At 38.9% G+C, this 15,819-nt stretch overlaps 1 protein-coding gene across 3 annotated transcripts in view; it reads left to right on the plus strand.

Annotated features, from left to right (window-relative positions):
- The first annotated feature begins 7,712 nt into the window (after positions 1-7,712).
- Positions 7,713-15,819, plus strand: part of SLC22A10 (solute carrier family 22 member 10) — a 37,332-nt gene continuing 29,225 nt past the window's right edge. For all 3 annotated transcript variants that reach the window (XR_008669391.2, XM_019037494.3, XM_055354350.2), the window contains exons 1-4: positions 7,713-8,355; positions 9,327-9,430; positions 15,063-15,217; positions 15,319-15,487. Coding sequence is in view for 2 of the 3 variants with exons in the window: in XM_019037494.3 (XP_018893039.3) it covers positions 7,954-8,355; positions 9,327-9,430; positions 15,063-15,217; positions 15,319-15,487 (830 nt within the window). In the remaining variant the exon portion in view is untranslated. The remainder of the gene's footprint in view (positions 8,356-9,326; positions 9,431-15,062; positions 15,218-15,318; positions 15,488-15,819) is intronic.

The raw sequence follows: 15,819 nt of genomic DNA on the forward strand, positions 1-15,819 counted from the left end.
TTATACTTTAAGTTTTAGGGTACATATGCACAACGTGCAGGTTTGTTACATATGTATACATGTGCCATGTTGGTGTGCTGCACCCATTAACTCGTCATTTAACATTAGGTATATCTCCTAATGCTATCCGTCTTCCCTCCCACAACCCCACAACAGGCCCTGGTGTGTGATGTTCCCCTTCCTGTGTCCACATGTTCTCATTGTTCAATTCCCACCTATGAGTGAGAACATGTGGTGTTTGGTTTTTTGTCCTTGCAATAGTTTGCTGAGAATGATGGTTTCCAGCTTCATCCATGTCCCTACAAAGGACATGAACTCATCTTTCCTGATAGTTTATCTATGGTTTTGGTTTGTATGGTATTTTGGCTTTGATTTTGGGTGCTGTAATAGTATAGTCTTCATATGATTTCCTACACTGTAAAGAGTGTCAGTGGGCACTGTCTCAGTGGCCTCAGGAGTGGCTCTAAGTGGAGGCTGTGGTGAAATTTTGTTGAAGATGGGGACACCAGTTGGGCCAGTGCTCAGGTCACAGTTGTGGCAGCTGCAGGCCAAGCATACCTGTCCTTGGACTCCAGGGCATTGCATGCTGGTAGTGGTGTTAGCAGTTATAGGCTAGTTGATTCTTGGGCCTCCAGGCAACTTGCTCAGTTGCCAGTAGTAGCAACAATGGGTCATGCTAGTGGGCAGGTTCTTAGGTCTTTGGGCAGCATGCATGAAATGGGTGATGGCAGTAGCAGTGGTGGGAGTATTCTCTGGCTCACAAGTGGTCTGCATTGGTGTTAGCAGTGGCAGTGATGGACTGCACTGGCCAGTCCCCAGGCCCACAGGTGATGCATGGAGATGGGTGCTAGCTGTGGTTGTAGTGACAGGCTGTGTGGGCTGCTTCTTAGGCTCTAGGAGGAGTGCTAAGTACCAATAGTAGTGGACACTGCAAGGAGAGTCCCCAGATCCTTGGATGGAGTGCTCAGGCACTGGGAGTGGTGGGTGGAGCCAGACCTAGTGGTCCTGTCCTTGGGTCCTCTGCTGTTGTATATAGGTGGTGGCTTTGTTGGGCAGGCATGGAGTTATCTTCAGACCCTTGCAGAGTATTATGATGGGGGTGACAGTGGTGGCAGTGAGTGGGGAGTGAGTGCCCTCAAGGCACATACAAATATGGTGCCGCCCTACTACTGTAGACAGCAAAGTTGCTGCCAGTTTCTTGCTCTTTGGCCCTGAGAAGGCAAATTCAGGGTGACCTGCTGCTACCGGGAGCAACCAGTGGTTCATGCTTCAGCCTGGTGGCAGCTGCCAGCAGCAGTGGTGGCTGTTTCCCAAATGATGCCATAGGCTGGGCTCCCCCAGTGGTGCCATGCTGTAGCCGCTTAGGTCTTGAGGGGGAGGTTATGTGAGATGCAGCATGACCTCCCTCTCTGGAGCAATGCCATTGCACAGTCTTCAGGCAGTTCCTTATGTTAGTCTGAAAACCCACAGGGCTCTAGGTGCTATCCCATGGCTAGGATTACAGGAGTCTGTGGAGGAAATGTGAACCACTGGGGATGTCTAACTTACCCTTTTCCTACACTGCAGAGGCTCTCTTAGCTGACAGACAATGCTAATCAAGCAGGCTGCCCTGCTTCCTTCTTCATTCTTCCCTAGATGTTTCCTGTCACTCCTTGGCTTAATTCTTGTGTTTCCTTTTAGATGATCTATTCGAGGTGTTATTATCTACTTGTTATTTTGGTTCTTCTTTGTGGAGATGGCGAGTTCCAGATGCCTTTAATCAGCCATCTAGAAGCCAATTCTATATTTTTTTTCACTAGGACTTAATTATACTTGTTCTAGAACATCATGTAAATGGAAATTATAAACTGTGTATTTTTGCATACAGTTTCTTTTTTCAATATAGTATATGTGAGATTAATGCATGCTTTTGTTTTTATCAGCATTTTATTTCTTTTTATTGCTGAGTAACATTACATTTGGATATGGACGTTAACAACTTATTTATCCATATTACTGGATGGATGTTGTTATTGGACATATGGCTTTTTTTTCAGTTTATGTTTTGTAAATGCAGCTGCTATTTACATATTCTTTTATGACGTCTTATGGACACAAATATTTGGTAATATTTGGTGATTTTTATTTACAAAGTAGGCTTATTTTTAACTTTATAAGCGTTTTAACAGTCCTTTATAAGACCTGAACAGCAGGTTTGTTTCCAAAAGTATGGAGAATTACATTAAATGTAATTTAATGGACTAAATACTGCAATTAAAGGGACTAAATATACCAATTAAAACTCACAGTTTTAAGGCAGCATTGAATAGGTGTCCCATCTAAATGCTGTCTACAAGTGGTGGATTTAAATATAAGGACACAGGTAGGTTAAATGTAATAGGATGTAGTAAAAAAACTGATTTTATAGGTTTCATGTAATTCTTATGAAAATTCCAGGAAGTTATTTTTTAGACATAAACATCTTAATTCTAAAATGTATGTGGGAAGAAACAGGCCATAGAATAGCTAAGTCAATTAGACTCCCACACAATAATAGTGGGAGAATTTAACACCCCACTGTCAATATTAGACAGATCAATGAGACAAAATTAACAAGGATAGCAAGGACTTCAACTCAGCTCTAGACCAAGTAGACCTAATTGACATCTACAGAACTCTCCAACCCAAATCAACAGAAGATACACTCTTCTCAGCACCACATTGCATTTATTCTAAAATTGACCACACAATTGGAAGTAAAACACTCCTCAGCAAATGTAAAAGAATGGAAATCTTAACAAACAGTCTCTCAGACCACAGTGCAATCAAATTAGAACTCAGGATTAAGAAACTCACTCAAAACCACAGAACTACATGGAAACTGAACAACCTCCTCCTGAATGACTACTGAGTGAATAATGAAAAGAAGGCAGAAATAAAGATGTTCTTTGAAACCAATGAGAACAAAGACAAAATGTACCGGAATCTCTGGGACATATTTTAAATCAGTATATAGAGGGAAATTTATTGCACTAAATGCCCACAAGAGAAAGCAAGAAAGATCTAAAATCAACACCTTAACATCACAATTAAAAGAACTAGAGAAGCAAGAGCAAACAAACTCAAAAGCCAGCAGAAGACAAGAGATAACTAAAATCAGGGAGAATTGAAGGAGATAGAGACATGAAAAACCCTTCAAAAAATCAATGAATCCAAGAGCTGGTTTTTTGAAAAGATCAGCAAAATAGATAGACCACTAACCAGACTAATAAAGAAAAGAGAGAAGAATCAAATAGACGCAATAAAAAATGATAAAGGCGATATCACCACCGATCCCACAGAAATACAAACTACCATCAGAGAATACTATAAACACCTCTATGCAAATAAATTAGAAAATCCAGAAGAAATGGATAAATTCCTGGATACATACACCGTCCCAAGACTAAACCAGGAAGAAGTCGAATCCCTGAATAGACCAATAACAAGTTCTGAAATTGAGGCAGTAATTAATAGTCTACCAACCAAAAAAAGTCCAGGACCAGATGGATTCACAGCCAAATTCTGCCAGAGGTACAAAAAGGAGCTGGTACCATTCCTACTGAAACTGTTCCAAAAAATAGAAAAAGAGGGAGTCCTCCCTAACTGATTTTATGAGGCTAGCATCATCCTGATACCAATCCAGGAAAAGACACAACAACAAAAAAAGAAAATTTCAGGCCAATATCTCTGATGAACATTGATGTGAAAATCCTCAATAAAATAATGGCAAACAGAATCCAGCATCACATCAAAAATCTTATCCACCACTACGAAGTCGGCTTCATCCCTGGGATGCAAGGCTGGTTCAATATACACAAATCAATAAACTAATCCATCACATAAACAGAACCAATGACAAAAACCACGTGATTATCTCAAGAGGTGCAGAAAAGGCCTTCGACAAAATTCAACACCCCTTCATGCTAAAAACTCTAAATAAACTTGGCATTGGTTGAACGTATCTCAAAATAATACGAGCTACTATGACAAACCCACAGCCAATATCATACTGAATGGGCAAAAGCTGAAAACATTTCCTTTGAAAACTGGCATAAGACAAGGATGCCCTCTCTCACCACTCCTATTCAACATAGTATTGGAAGTTCTGGCCAGGGAAATCAGGCCAAAGAAAGAAAGAAAGGGTATTAAATGAGGAAAAGAGGAAGTCAAATTGTCTCTGTTTGCAGATGACATGACTGTATATTTAGAAAACCCAGTCTCAACCCAAAATCTTCTTAAGCTGATAAGCAACTTCACCAAGTCTCAGGATACAAAATCAATGTGCAAAAATCACAAGCATTCCTATACACCAATAACAGACAGAGAACCAAATCATGAGTGAACTCCCATTTACAATTGCTACAAACAGAATAAAATACCTAGGAATCCAACTTACAAGGGATGTGAAGGACCTCTTCAAGGAGAACAGAAAGCCACTGCTCAAGGAAATAAGAGAGTACACAAACAAATGGAAAAGCATTCCATGCTCATGGATACGAAGAAACAATATTGTGAAAATGGCCATACTGCCCAAAGTAATTTATAGATTCAATACTATCTCCATCAAGCTACCATTGGCTTTCTTCACAGAACTGAAAAAAAAATACTTTAAATTTCATATGGAGCCAAAAAACATCCCGCACAGCCAAGACAATCCTAAGCCAAAAGAACAAAGCTGGAGGCATCACACTACCTGACTTCAAACTATACTACAAGGCTACAGTAACCAAAACAGCATGGTACTGGTGCCAAAACAGAGATATAGACCAATGAAATAGAACAGAGGCCTCAGAAATAATGCCACACATCTACAACTATCTGACCTTTGACAAATCTGACAAAAACAAGCAATGGGGAAAGGATTCCCTATTTAATAAATGGTGTTGGGAAAACTGGCTAGCCATATGCAGAAAACTGAAACTGGACCCCTTCCTTACACCTTATACAAAAATTAACTCAAGATGAATTAAACACTTTAACATAAAACCTAAAACCATAAAAACCCTAGAAGAAAACCTAAGCAATACCATTCTGGACATAGGCATGGGCAAAGACTTCATAACTAAAACACCAAAAGCCATGGCAACAAAAGCCAAAATTGACAAATGGGATATAGTTAAACTAAAGAGCTTCTGCATAGCAAAGGAAACTATCATCAGAGTGAACAGGCAACCTACGGAATGGGAGAAAATTTTTGCAATCTATCCATCTGACAAAGGGCTAATATCCAGAATCTACAAAGAACTTTAAAAATTTACAAGAGAAAAAAAAAACCCATCAAAAAGTGGGCAAAGGATATGAACAGACACTTCCCAAAAGAAGATATTTATGTAGCCAACAAATGTATGGAAAAAAAGCTCATCATCACTGGTCATTAGAGAAATGCAAATCACAAAGACAATGAGATACCATCTCATGCCTGTTAGAATGGAGATCATTAAAAAGTCAGGAAACATCAGATGCTGAAGAGGATGTGGAGAAATAGGAACGCTTTTAGGTGTTGGTGGGAGTGTAAATTAGTTCTACCATTGTGGAAGACAGTGTGGTGACTCCTCAAGGATCTAGAACTAGAAATACCATTTGATCCAGCAATCCTGTTACTGGGTATATACCCAAAGGATTATAAATCATTCTACCATAAAGACACATGCACACATATGTTTATTTCAGCACTGTTCACAATAGCAAAGACTTGGAACTAACCCAAATGCCCATCAATGATAGACTGGATAAAGAAAATGTGGCACATATACACCATGGAATACTATGCAGCCATAAAAAAGATGAGTTCATGTCGTTTGCAGGGACATGGATGAAGCTGGAAACCATCCTTCTCAGCAAACTGACACAAGAACAGAAAACCAAACACTTCACGTTCTCACTCATAAGTGGGAGTTGAACAGTGAGAACACATGGGTGCAGGGAGGGGAATATCACACACTGGGGCCTGTCTGGGGGTGGGAGGCTAGGGGAGGGATAGCATTAGGAGAAATACCTAATGTAGATGATGGGTTGATGGGTGTAGCAAATCACCATGGCACATGTATAGCTATGTAACAAACCTGCACATTCTGCACATGTATCCCAGACTGAAAGTATAATAATAAAAAAAAACTAAAAAAATAATAAGGTCAAGTATGGTCAAGTAGGTAGAGATAGGGAATGGAATGGTGTTTACAAGGGCTGGGGTGTGAGGGGTGGGAAGAAGTGGGGAGATGTAAGTCAAAGGATACAAAGTAGCCTATATGTAGGATGAACAAGTTGAAGAATCTCATGTACAACAGGAGAACTGTAATTAATAACAGTATATTGTGTTTTTGATAAATGAATAGATTATATGTGCTTTTGCCAAAGGGGGGAATGGGTAGCTTTTCCCATTTGTGAGATGATAGATAGGTTAATTGGTTCCACTATAGTTAGCATTTTATATATCTCTATATATCTTTATCTATATATATACATATATATATCTTATAACATCATGTTGCTTATCTTAAATATGCACAATAACATTGATTTTAAAAAGCCAAACAATTGTATATACATTCTATGGAATAATATTCAGCAATAAAAAGGAACAAAGTATTAATATATACAGCAACTTAGATGAATATCTGTAGAGTTTCTGATTTTTCAAAAGCCAACCTGAGAAGGATATATACCATATTATTCTCCTAGAAGGAGGGATATCTGTGGAGATGTAACTGTTCACTATCTTGATTGTGATGATGGGTACACTAAATTACACACACAAAATTGTATAGTACTATGTGCATACACAGATACAGATAAACCAACAGGGGAAATATTAATAAAATCAGTAGATTGTATCAGTATCAAGATCCTGGTATTATACTACATTGTATCATACTAGCATCTTGATGTTGATACAATATTATACTACAGTTTTGTAAAATATTACCATTAGAGGAAACAGGGTGATGAGTATATGATTACTCCTTGTGTTATTTCTTGCAACTGCATGTAAATCTATAATAATCTCAAAAAAACATTTCACTTAAAAATCTAAAACGTGGGACAGTTATCTCATGCAAACTGTAAGAAACCTGGCATAGCCATGTTAATGTTAAAAAATATATAATTCAAAATAAGGAGCATCACTAGAGATAGAGGCATAGTTTATAACAATAAAATAAACAATTTATCTGGATTCCCAAAACTAACATGGAAAAGATCTTCCAATGTGCTATATATAAATGAATAAATAAGCCCAAGAAAATAAACTCCTATATGAGCTGAACACTGCCTTTCTCTTCTATTTATATTTCATATAATTTAAATTTATGTGAGTTCCTCATGTGATTTAACCTGAAGCATAATATCAGTTAACAAAAGATAGTAATGGCGTCACATTCCAATTTGCTTTAAAAAGTAAAACATGGTAATTGGGATTTGCATTTATTCATCATTTTAATCTAAATTCAGTACTAAAGGAGAAAAACCCTGACTTTCTGCTCTTTTCATGGAAAAATTATAAAGCAGTTTACTTTTGTGTCTCTCAAATTTCACTTCCTAGAAATAACAACACTGTTTAACCGATTTCTTTTAGCTTATTTAGAGAACATGTACATGCCAAAGTCCAATGTAAATTTCATGAGTCACTTGAGGACAAACATATTTAGAGAGAGCAAACCTTTAAACGGATTTTATTGTCAACAGCTAGAAGTATCTCTATGAAATAATGATCTCTATGACTACAAAATAACATCTACCTCCTGATCGCAAAAGAACTGAGGAAGCTCTTTCCACTACGGCTGTATTGCGCTGCTGAGTCCGGGCCCATGGATGAGAAATTGATGCGAGGATCAATGCAAGCTTAATTTGAATTAATAAAAGGAAATATTTTCTCCCTTTGAACTTATCTCCGTAAAGCCATTGTGCCTCCTCTTGGGGGTCACATGTTCACAATCAATGGCCTTTGAGGAGCTCTTGAGTCAAGTTGGAGGCCTTGGGAGGTTTCAGATCCTTCATCTGGTTTTTATTCTTCCCTCTCTCATGGTATTAATCCCTCATATACTGCTAGAGAACTTTGCTGCAGCCATTCCTGGTCATCGTTGCTGGGTCCACATGCTGGACAATAATACTGGATCTGGTAATGAAACTGGAATCCTCAGTGAAGATGCCCTCCTGAGAATTTCTATCCCACTAGACTCAAATCTGAGGCCAGAGAAGTGTCGTCGCTTCGTCCATCCCCAGTGGCAGCTTCTTCACCTGAATGGGACTATCCACAGCACAAGTGAGGCAGACACAGAACCCTGTGTGGATGGCTGGGTATATGATCAAAGCTACTTCCCTTCGACCATTGTGACTAAGGTAAAGGGTCCTGTTAACCTGTTCTGGATACACAATCCAGGTGTTTAGAAGAACATAAACATGCTTTAAGCCCCTAGTTATTGTGTAGATACTGTAGTCAGCGCTCAGACACTCTTTTGGCAAATAGTGATTGCTTTTTTGTTTTTTTTTTTTTTTTTTTTGAGATGGAGTTTGACTCTTGTTGCCCAGGCTGGAGTGCAATGGTGACATCTCAGCTCACTGCAACCTCCACCTCCGAGGTTCAAACAATTCTCCTGCCTCAGCCTCTGAAGTAGCTGGGATTACAGACATGCATCATGACACTCAGCTAATTTTTTTTCTTTGTATTTTTAGTAGAGACAAGGTTTCACCATGTTGGCCAGACGGATCTCAAACTCCTGACCTCAGGTGATCCACCCGAAAGTGCTGGGATTGCAGATGTGAGCCACCGCACCTGGCTACTTATTTTTTAATTGTCAGGCACTTACATTGAATTTGAGGCAATGAACTCAACCAACTAGATATAAATACAGCTATCACAAAACTAGCTTGAAGAGAAGACTAATGATTAGAAAAATATTCTTCCTGGTCACTTGTTCTCAGCCTAAGTTGCAAATTGGAAACATCTGTGTTATTTTTAAAATCTGCCTGCTTTGGCTACATGTTACAGAAGCAAATCAGAGTGGATTTCATACTAGCATCAATGGTTAAAAAAGTCTCCTTAATGTGTTTAATGTGTGACAAAAATTGAGAACCACTGAGGTATGCAGTGCTGAATGAATATAAAGACAGATATTAGCATAACCTGGAAGGTTTTGGGTGAGGATTTCCAGAGAAATCCATGCTTAAGCCAAGACTTGAATGGTATAGGTAAGAAAATGTAGTAAAAAGAGGCTAGAGAGTGTGTCCACTAAAAGCTATTGCAGCAAGTGAACAATGAGAAGTCAAAAGCTGCTGTGAAGCTATGCTGTATTGGCTTCCTTCTCTTCCAGTGGGACCTGGTATGTGATTATCAGTCACTGAAATCAGTGGTTCAATTCCTACTTCTGACTGGAATGCTGGTGGGAGGCATCATAGGTGGCCATGTCTCAGACAGGTGAGTGTCTCCAGATCCGGGTTATCATTACTCTGCAGTGTTTTTATCAGCTTACAATTAATTTTTTCACAAAGAAGTGTTATTGAGTTACAATATGCAATTTACACTGTTGGTGCTGCTTTGTTCCCCAGAGAGTTAGATACAGAAATGAATTACGGTGAGTTTAGTGAGTGCCATTTTGTTGCCACAGAGATCTCTGAACAGCATCTCTGTATAGGATACTGAATACAAAAATATCAAAATAGAGAATTCATCCTCCTTGAAAATACAAATATATGAAATGGTGTGTAGACCTTGGCTAGGGATATTGTGTTAAGTCCCTCCTGGACTCTGTGAGCTAAATGCTTGTGGGCTCCCCAGCCTGGTTGTCATTATCATAATTACCCCACTGTAATGAGTAGGAGTATTAGTCTATTCTCATGCTGCTAATAAAGACATACCTGAGACTGGGTAATTTATTAAGGAAAGAGGTTTAATCAACTCAGTTCCACATGGCTTGGGAGGCCTCACAATTTTGGTGGAAGGTGAATGAGGAGCAAATTCATGTCTTGAATGGTGGAAGGCAAGAAAGCATGTGCAGGGGAACTCCCCTTTATAAAACCATCATATCTCATGAGACTTACTCACTACCAGGAGAACATCATGGGAAAAACCAGCCCCCATGATTCAATTACCTCCCACTGGCTCCCTCCCATGACACATGGGGATTATTACAATTCAACATGAGACTTGGTTGGGGACACAGAGCCAAACCATAACAATATGAATTTTAAAATAATAGTTTTTAGCTCTGTGAAGAATCTCAATGGTAGTTTAATAGGAATAGTATTAAATCTATAAATTGCTTTGGGCATGTATTAGTCCACTCTCACCCTGCTGTGAAGAACTGCCTGAGGCTGGGTAATTTATAAAGAAAAGAGGATTAATTGACTCACAGTTCAGCATGACTGGGGAGACCCCAGGAAACTTACAATCATGGTGGAAGGGGAAGTAAACACATTCTTCTTCACATGGTGGCAGGAAAGAGAAGTGGAGGGTGAAGGGGGTAAAAGCCCCTTATAAAACCATCAGATCTCATGAGAACTCACTCACTATAGTGAAACCAGCATGGAGATAATGCCTTCATGATTCAATTACCTCTCACCAGGTCCCTCTCATAACACATGGGGATTATGGGAACTACAATTCAAGATGAGATTTGGGTGGGGACACAGCCAAATCATATCAGGGCAGTATAGCCATTTTTATAACATGGACTCTTTCTACCTATGAGCATGGGATGCTTTTCCATTTTTTTGTGTGTCATCTTTGATTTTTTTTTTTTTGAGTAGTGTTTTGTAATTCTCCTTGTAGAGATCTTTCACCTCCCTAGTTAGCTGTATTCCTAGGTATTTTATTCTTTTGTGGCAATTGCGAATGGGATTGCTTTTCTTATTTGGCTCTCAGCTTGACTGTTATTGGTGTATAAGAATGTTAGCGATTTTTGCACGTTGATATTCTATCCTGAGACTTGCTGAAGTTGTTTATCAGCTTAAAAAGCTTTTGGGCTTAGACTATGGGGTTTTATAGATACAGTATCATATCATCTGCAAACAGGGATAGTTTGACTTCCTCTCTTCTTATTTGGATGCTCTTTATTTCTTACTCCTGCTTGATTGCCCTAGTTAGGACTTCCAATACTGTGCTGAATTGGAGTGGTGTCTTGTGCCAGTTTTCAAGACGAATGCTTTGAGCTTTTGCTTATTCAATAAGATGTTGGTCGTGGGTTTGTCATACATGGATCTTGCTTTTTTGAGGCATGTTCCTTCAATACCTACTTTATTGAGAGTTTTTAACATGAAAGGTTGTTGAATTTTATCAAAAGCCTTTTCTTCATTTATTTAGATAATTGTGTTGTCTTTGTCTTTAGTTGAGTTTATGTGATGAATCACATATATTTATTTACAAATATTGAACCAACCTTGCATCCCAGGGATAAAGCATACTTGATCATGGTGGATAATTTTTCTGATATGCTGCTGGATTTGGTTTGCCAGTATTTTGTTGAGGATTTTTGCATTGATATTCACCAAAGATATTGGCCTGAAGTTTTTGTGGTTTTTTGTTGTTGTTGTTGTTGTTGTTGTTGTAATCTCTGCCAGGTTTTGGTATCAGGATGAAGCTGGCCTAATAGAATGAGTTAGGGAGGAGACCCTCCTCCCTAATTTTTTGGAATAGTTTCAGCAGGGATGTTGCCAGATCTTCTTTGTACTTCTAGTAGAATTCAGCTGTGATTCTGTTTGGTCCTGGGTGCTTTTAAAATTATTATTTATTATTATTATTATTATTTTGGTTGATAGGCTTGTTGGGTGTTTTTCTGAGGTGATTAGATTTGATTCCTCTTTCTGTCTTTATCATTTGTTTATTGGTTCACCTAGTACTTTATAGTTTCACTCGCTTTCATTATGGTAACTGCCATCTCTCTACTTCAAGATGTAAGACTCCCTGGAGAATGTTTTTGGCTGTTTCTGTGGTGGTAATTCCTTTAGTTTTCACTTGTCTGTGAAAGATTTTATAGTTCTTTCATTTCTGAAGCATAGAAGAATTTTTCTGGGTATAATATTCTTTTCTGGCAATTTTTTCTTTCAGGACTTTGGATATGTTATCCAATTTTCTCCTGCCCTCCAAGGTTTCCACTCAGAAATTTGCTGTTAGTCTAATAGGAATTCCTTTATATGTGACTCAATGCTTTCTTCTTGCTGCTTTTAGTACTTTTTCTTTATCTTTGCTTTTTTGAAAATTTGACTATAATGTGCCTGCTAGGGGACCTGTTTGAGTTGACTCTATTTGGCATTCTTTGAGCTTTTCGTACCAAGATATCCATGCTTATCCCAAGACTTGGGAAATTTTCAGCTATCATATCATAAAATATCATAAAATATATTTTCTAACCGTTTCCCTTTCCTTCTTCTGGAATTCTCATAATGCAAATATTTATTCACTTACTGGTGTTTATACATTCTGTAGGTTTTCTTCATTCTTTGTAATTCTTTTTTCTTTCATCTGCCTCTATTATTTTTAGCAAACTGTCTTTAAGCTCAGAAATTATTTCTGCTTGTTCCAGTCTATGGTTGAAGCTGTCAGTTGCATTTTTTTTTTACTTCATTCATTGAATATTCAACTGTAAGATTTCTGTTTGGTTCTTTTTTATATCTATGTCTTTGTTAAATTTTTCATTCAAATAATGTATTGTTTTTGTAATTATATTGAATTGTCTATCTATAGTTTCTTGTATCTCACTGAGTTTCTTTAATATTGTTATTTTGAATTCATTTTCTGGCATTTTGTATTATTTGTCTATAATTGGGGCCGGTTACAGGAAAATTATTGTGGTCCTTTCAATGTGTCAAATTTCTTTCCTTTGTAGTGTTTGATTTGTCTCTACATTGATTTCTTTGGTTGAGTGGAAAGGTTGCCTCTTACAATTTTATGAAGAGATTTCATAAGGAAAGGCTTATTTGTATGAATGGGTCTTGTATCGTCAGTTTTATGGGGTGTGTCAGGCCTTGGTTATAGGTGGGCACAGTAGTATAGTTTCTGTGTAGTTTCTTCAGCTTTAACCTAGGCTAGTGACATGTGCTAGTGTCTTAGTGGCATAGGCTGCAAGAGTTGGTTATGGTTGTGGTAAGGCTTTGCTGGGGGTCGGCTTGCCAGGCTGTTTCTCAGATCTGGGGTGCATGCATGTACGTGGTGGTTTGGCCAAGTTAAGCCAAGTTAGACTTATGGAGCTATTATTCTGGCCAGGAACACATATATGAGGTTGCTCTGCCAGGCTGGTGGCAAGCCTGCCAGTAGTCCCCCACAGGGCTGTTTTCTCAGACCCAGGACATGGGCACACAGCTACTCAGCCAGCCTGGAGGTCTGAGTGCCAGGGAAGCTTTCAGTTGTTCTGACATCCTGATTGCAGGCGCAGGGCCATTGGGCATACCAAGGGCTTGTCTGCAGGGGGTGGAGCATCATGGAGCTATTCTCAGGTTCTAGAAAGAGGAGCATAGGAGCAGGCTTTACTGGCTGGAAGGCTGTTAGTTGCATAGAGTTCCAGGGTCTTTCCCCCTTGGGGAAGGGCATGCAGCAGTTTAGCTGGCTCAACAGTGGGTTCATCCTGGGCAGAATTGCCAGATTGTTTTTCCAGATGAAAATGAGGGTGGTGGGATTTGTTTCTCTGCTTTGTAGGACCAGAGCCACCACTGATCCTAAGCCCAGGCTCTGCACTGCTGGGGTTGTGGTGTTCAGTCACTGATGTGGGCTTCATGGAATGAAGATAGAGTTCCAGTGCTGGAGAGGTGCAGTGGCTACTGGCCCCCAGGGCAGGATGCACTCCAGAGGTGGCTCTGGTCTCAAGATGGTGCCATGCTGCAACAGCTTGACTCACGAGGGATAGGCGTGACCTGGGGAATAATACTTTGTGCCCCTAATCTGGGCAATGCAGTTGGGTAAATTTTCAGCAGCTCTCTTTTGGACTCAGGACTTGTGCAGGCTATGAAATTCTCCTATGGTAAGAACTGTTGCTGTTTGTGGTGGCAGTGGAGACTGGTGGGTTCTTCTGCTACAGAGGCTGGGCACCTCCATGCTGCCCTCCTGGACTTCCAATCACCACAGGTGTGTCTCCACCCCCTTGCTGCATTGCAGTGCTCTCCCTTCCACACTCTAGTGAAATCTTACCTGTTTATTTGTTGCCTTAGTTTTTTTCTCATTGGTGTGTGGGTTGGGGGGAATGAGTGTCAGGAGTCTCTACTTAGCTATCTTGCTGATATCACTCCTCTAGATACTATTTAAATATATTTAGAGTTCCATTTCAAATGTAGAACAGTTCCCAACCCAAAACTTTGTTTGTTAATATTACTGGGCATATACAATAAGCACACCCCATTTAGTCCAAGTTGTCCCCTTTAAGACCTGTCTTTACAAACACCCTGTAAAATGCCAAATTTCCTTTCCCTTTTCGGCCTTCACTTTCTCTCTCCCTTCACTCTTCTTTCTACATATTTTTTTCCTCTGAGGAGTTTCTGTACTTTTTCTCTTTCTGGGTTGTGGCTCTCATATTTTGTTCTAGCTGGAACACAGAGGCCTATAAACCCAGATCAGCAATGGGAGTCCATGTTTCTTTATGAGAGCCTCTTAGGCAACCCAACAGAAACTTTGATGCATTGTTCCACTGATGTATCTTATACATAAGTTTAGCCTTGGCCTGCATGGTCTTAGAGACCCAAATACATATTTAGCTCCCTTGTATTTCATATACTATGTAGACTCTCTACTATGCTGGATACATATGTCAATATAGTAGATACTTATTCATATTACAATTTCCAACATTGTAGCTTCTTTTATACAGTATCTGTTGGTATCAGAGACCTTCTTATTATTAAGTGATGAAGTTTTTATTTTTATATTGTTAGTGTATATTATAAACAGGAAGGGTTACTTCTGAGGATATTTCTGTGTCGATTTAGCTCTTGATCTTTCAGGATTTAAAGTACACAAAATAATTTGTTAAAATATTATCAAATTTTAGAGTGAGCTTTCATTTTCTTAAGTTTTTACCATAAATTATTATTGCTGTCATAATCTAACATGACTCTCTGTTTCTCAGGTTTGGGCGAAGATTTATTCTCAGATGGTGTTTGCTCCAGCTTGCCATCACTGACACCTGTGCTGCCTTCGCTCCCACCTTCCCTGTTTACTGTGTACTCCGCTTCTTGGCAGGTTTTTCTTCCATGATCATTATATCGAATAATTCTTTGCTCAGTAAGTCAATAATTGTGATCTTCTCTATTTTATGAGCCTTGAATTTGACCTTGAAATTTCATCTCTATTTGAGCTTAAATGCTATATGGGTTTTCTTTCAGTTACTGAGTGGATAAGGCCCAACTCTAAAGCCCTGGTAGTAATATTGTCATCTGGTGCCCTTAGTATTGGACAGATAATCCTGGGAGGCTTGGCTTATGTCTTCCGAGATTGGCAAACCCTGCATGTGGTGGCGTCTGTACCTTTCTTTGTCTTCTTTCTTCTTTCAAGGTAGGAGCTTTCTCTCTCACTTTGTCTTATGGGGTCCTGGGATGAAAATGAATATTGAATAAGAACATATTGATTTTCTTATTGCCACTTCTGGACCTAGACCCATGTTCTCATCTATTCACTCTGTGCAGCTTGAGAAACAATGGTAAATATCAATTGGGAGTTCTGACATAAAATTGGAAAAACTTTTATTGTAGATATAGAATGATTCCATCTTTTTTTTACTAAACATATAGATTCAGATGTTTCAAAAAGAATATCTTTGATTCATTTTTGCCTTGAAATAAATCAAGTTATGGTGATATGTGTAATGCTTTTCACTTTTATAGGTG

Source organism: Gorilla gorilla, chromosome 9, assembly GCF_029281585.2.
Source record: "Gorilla gorilla gorilla isolate KB3781 chromosome 9, NHGRI_mGorGor1-v2.1_pri, whole genome shotgun sequence".
Lineage (NCBI taxonomy): Eukaryota > Metazoa > Chordata > Mammalia > Primates > Hominidae > Gorilla > Gorilla gorilla.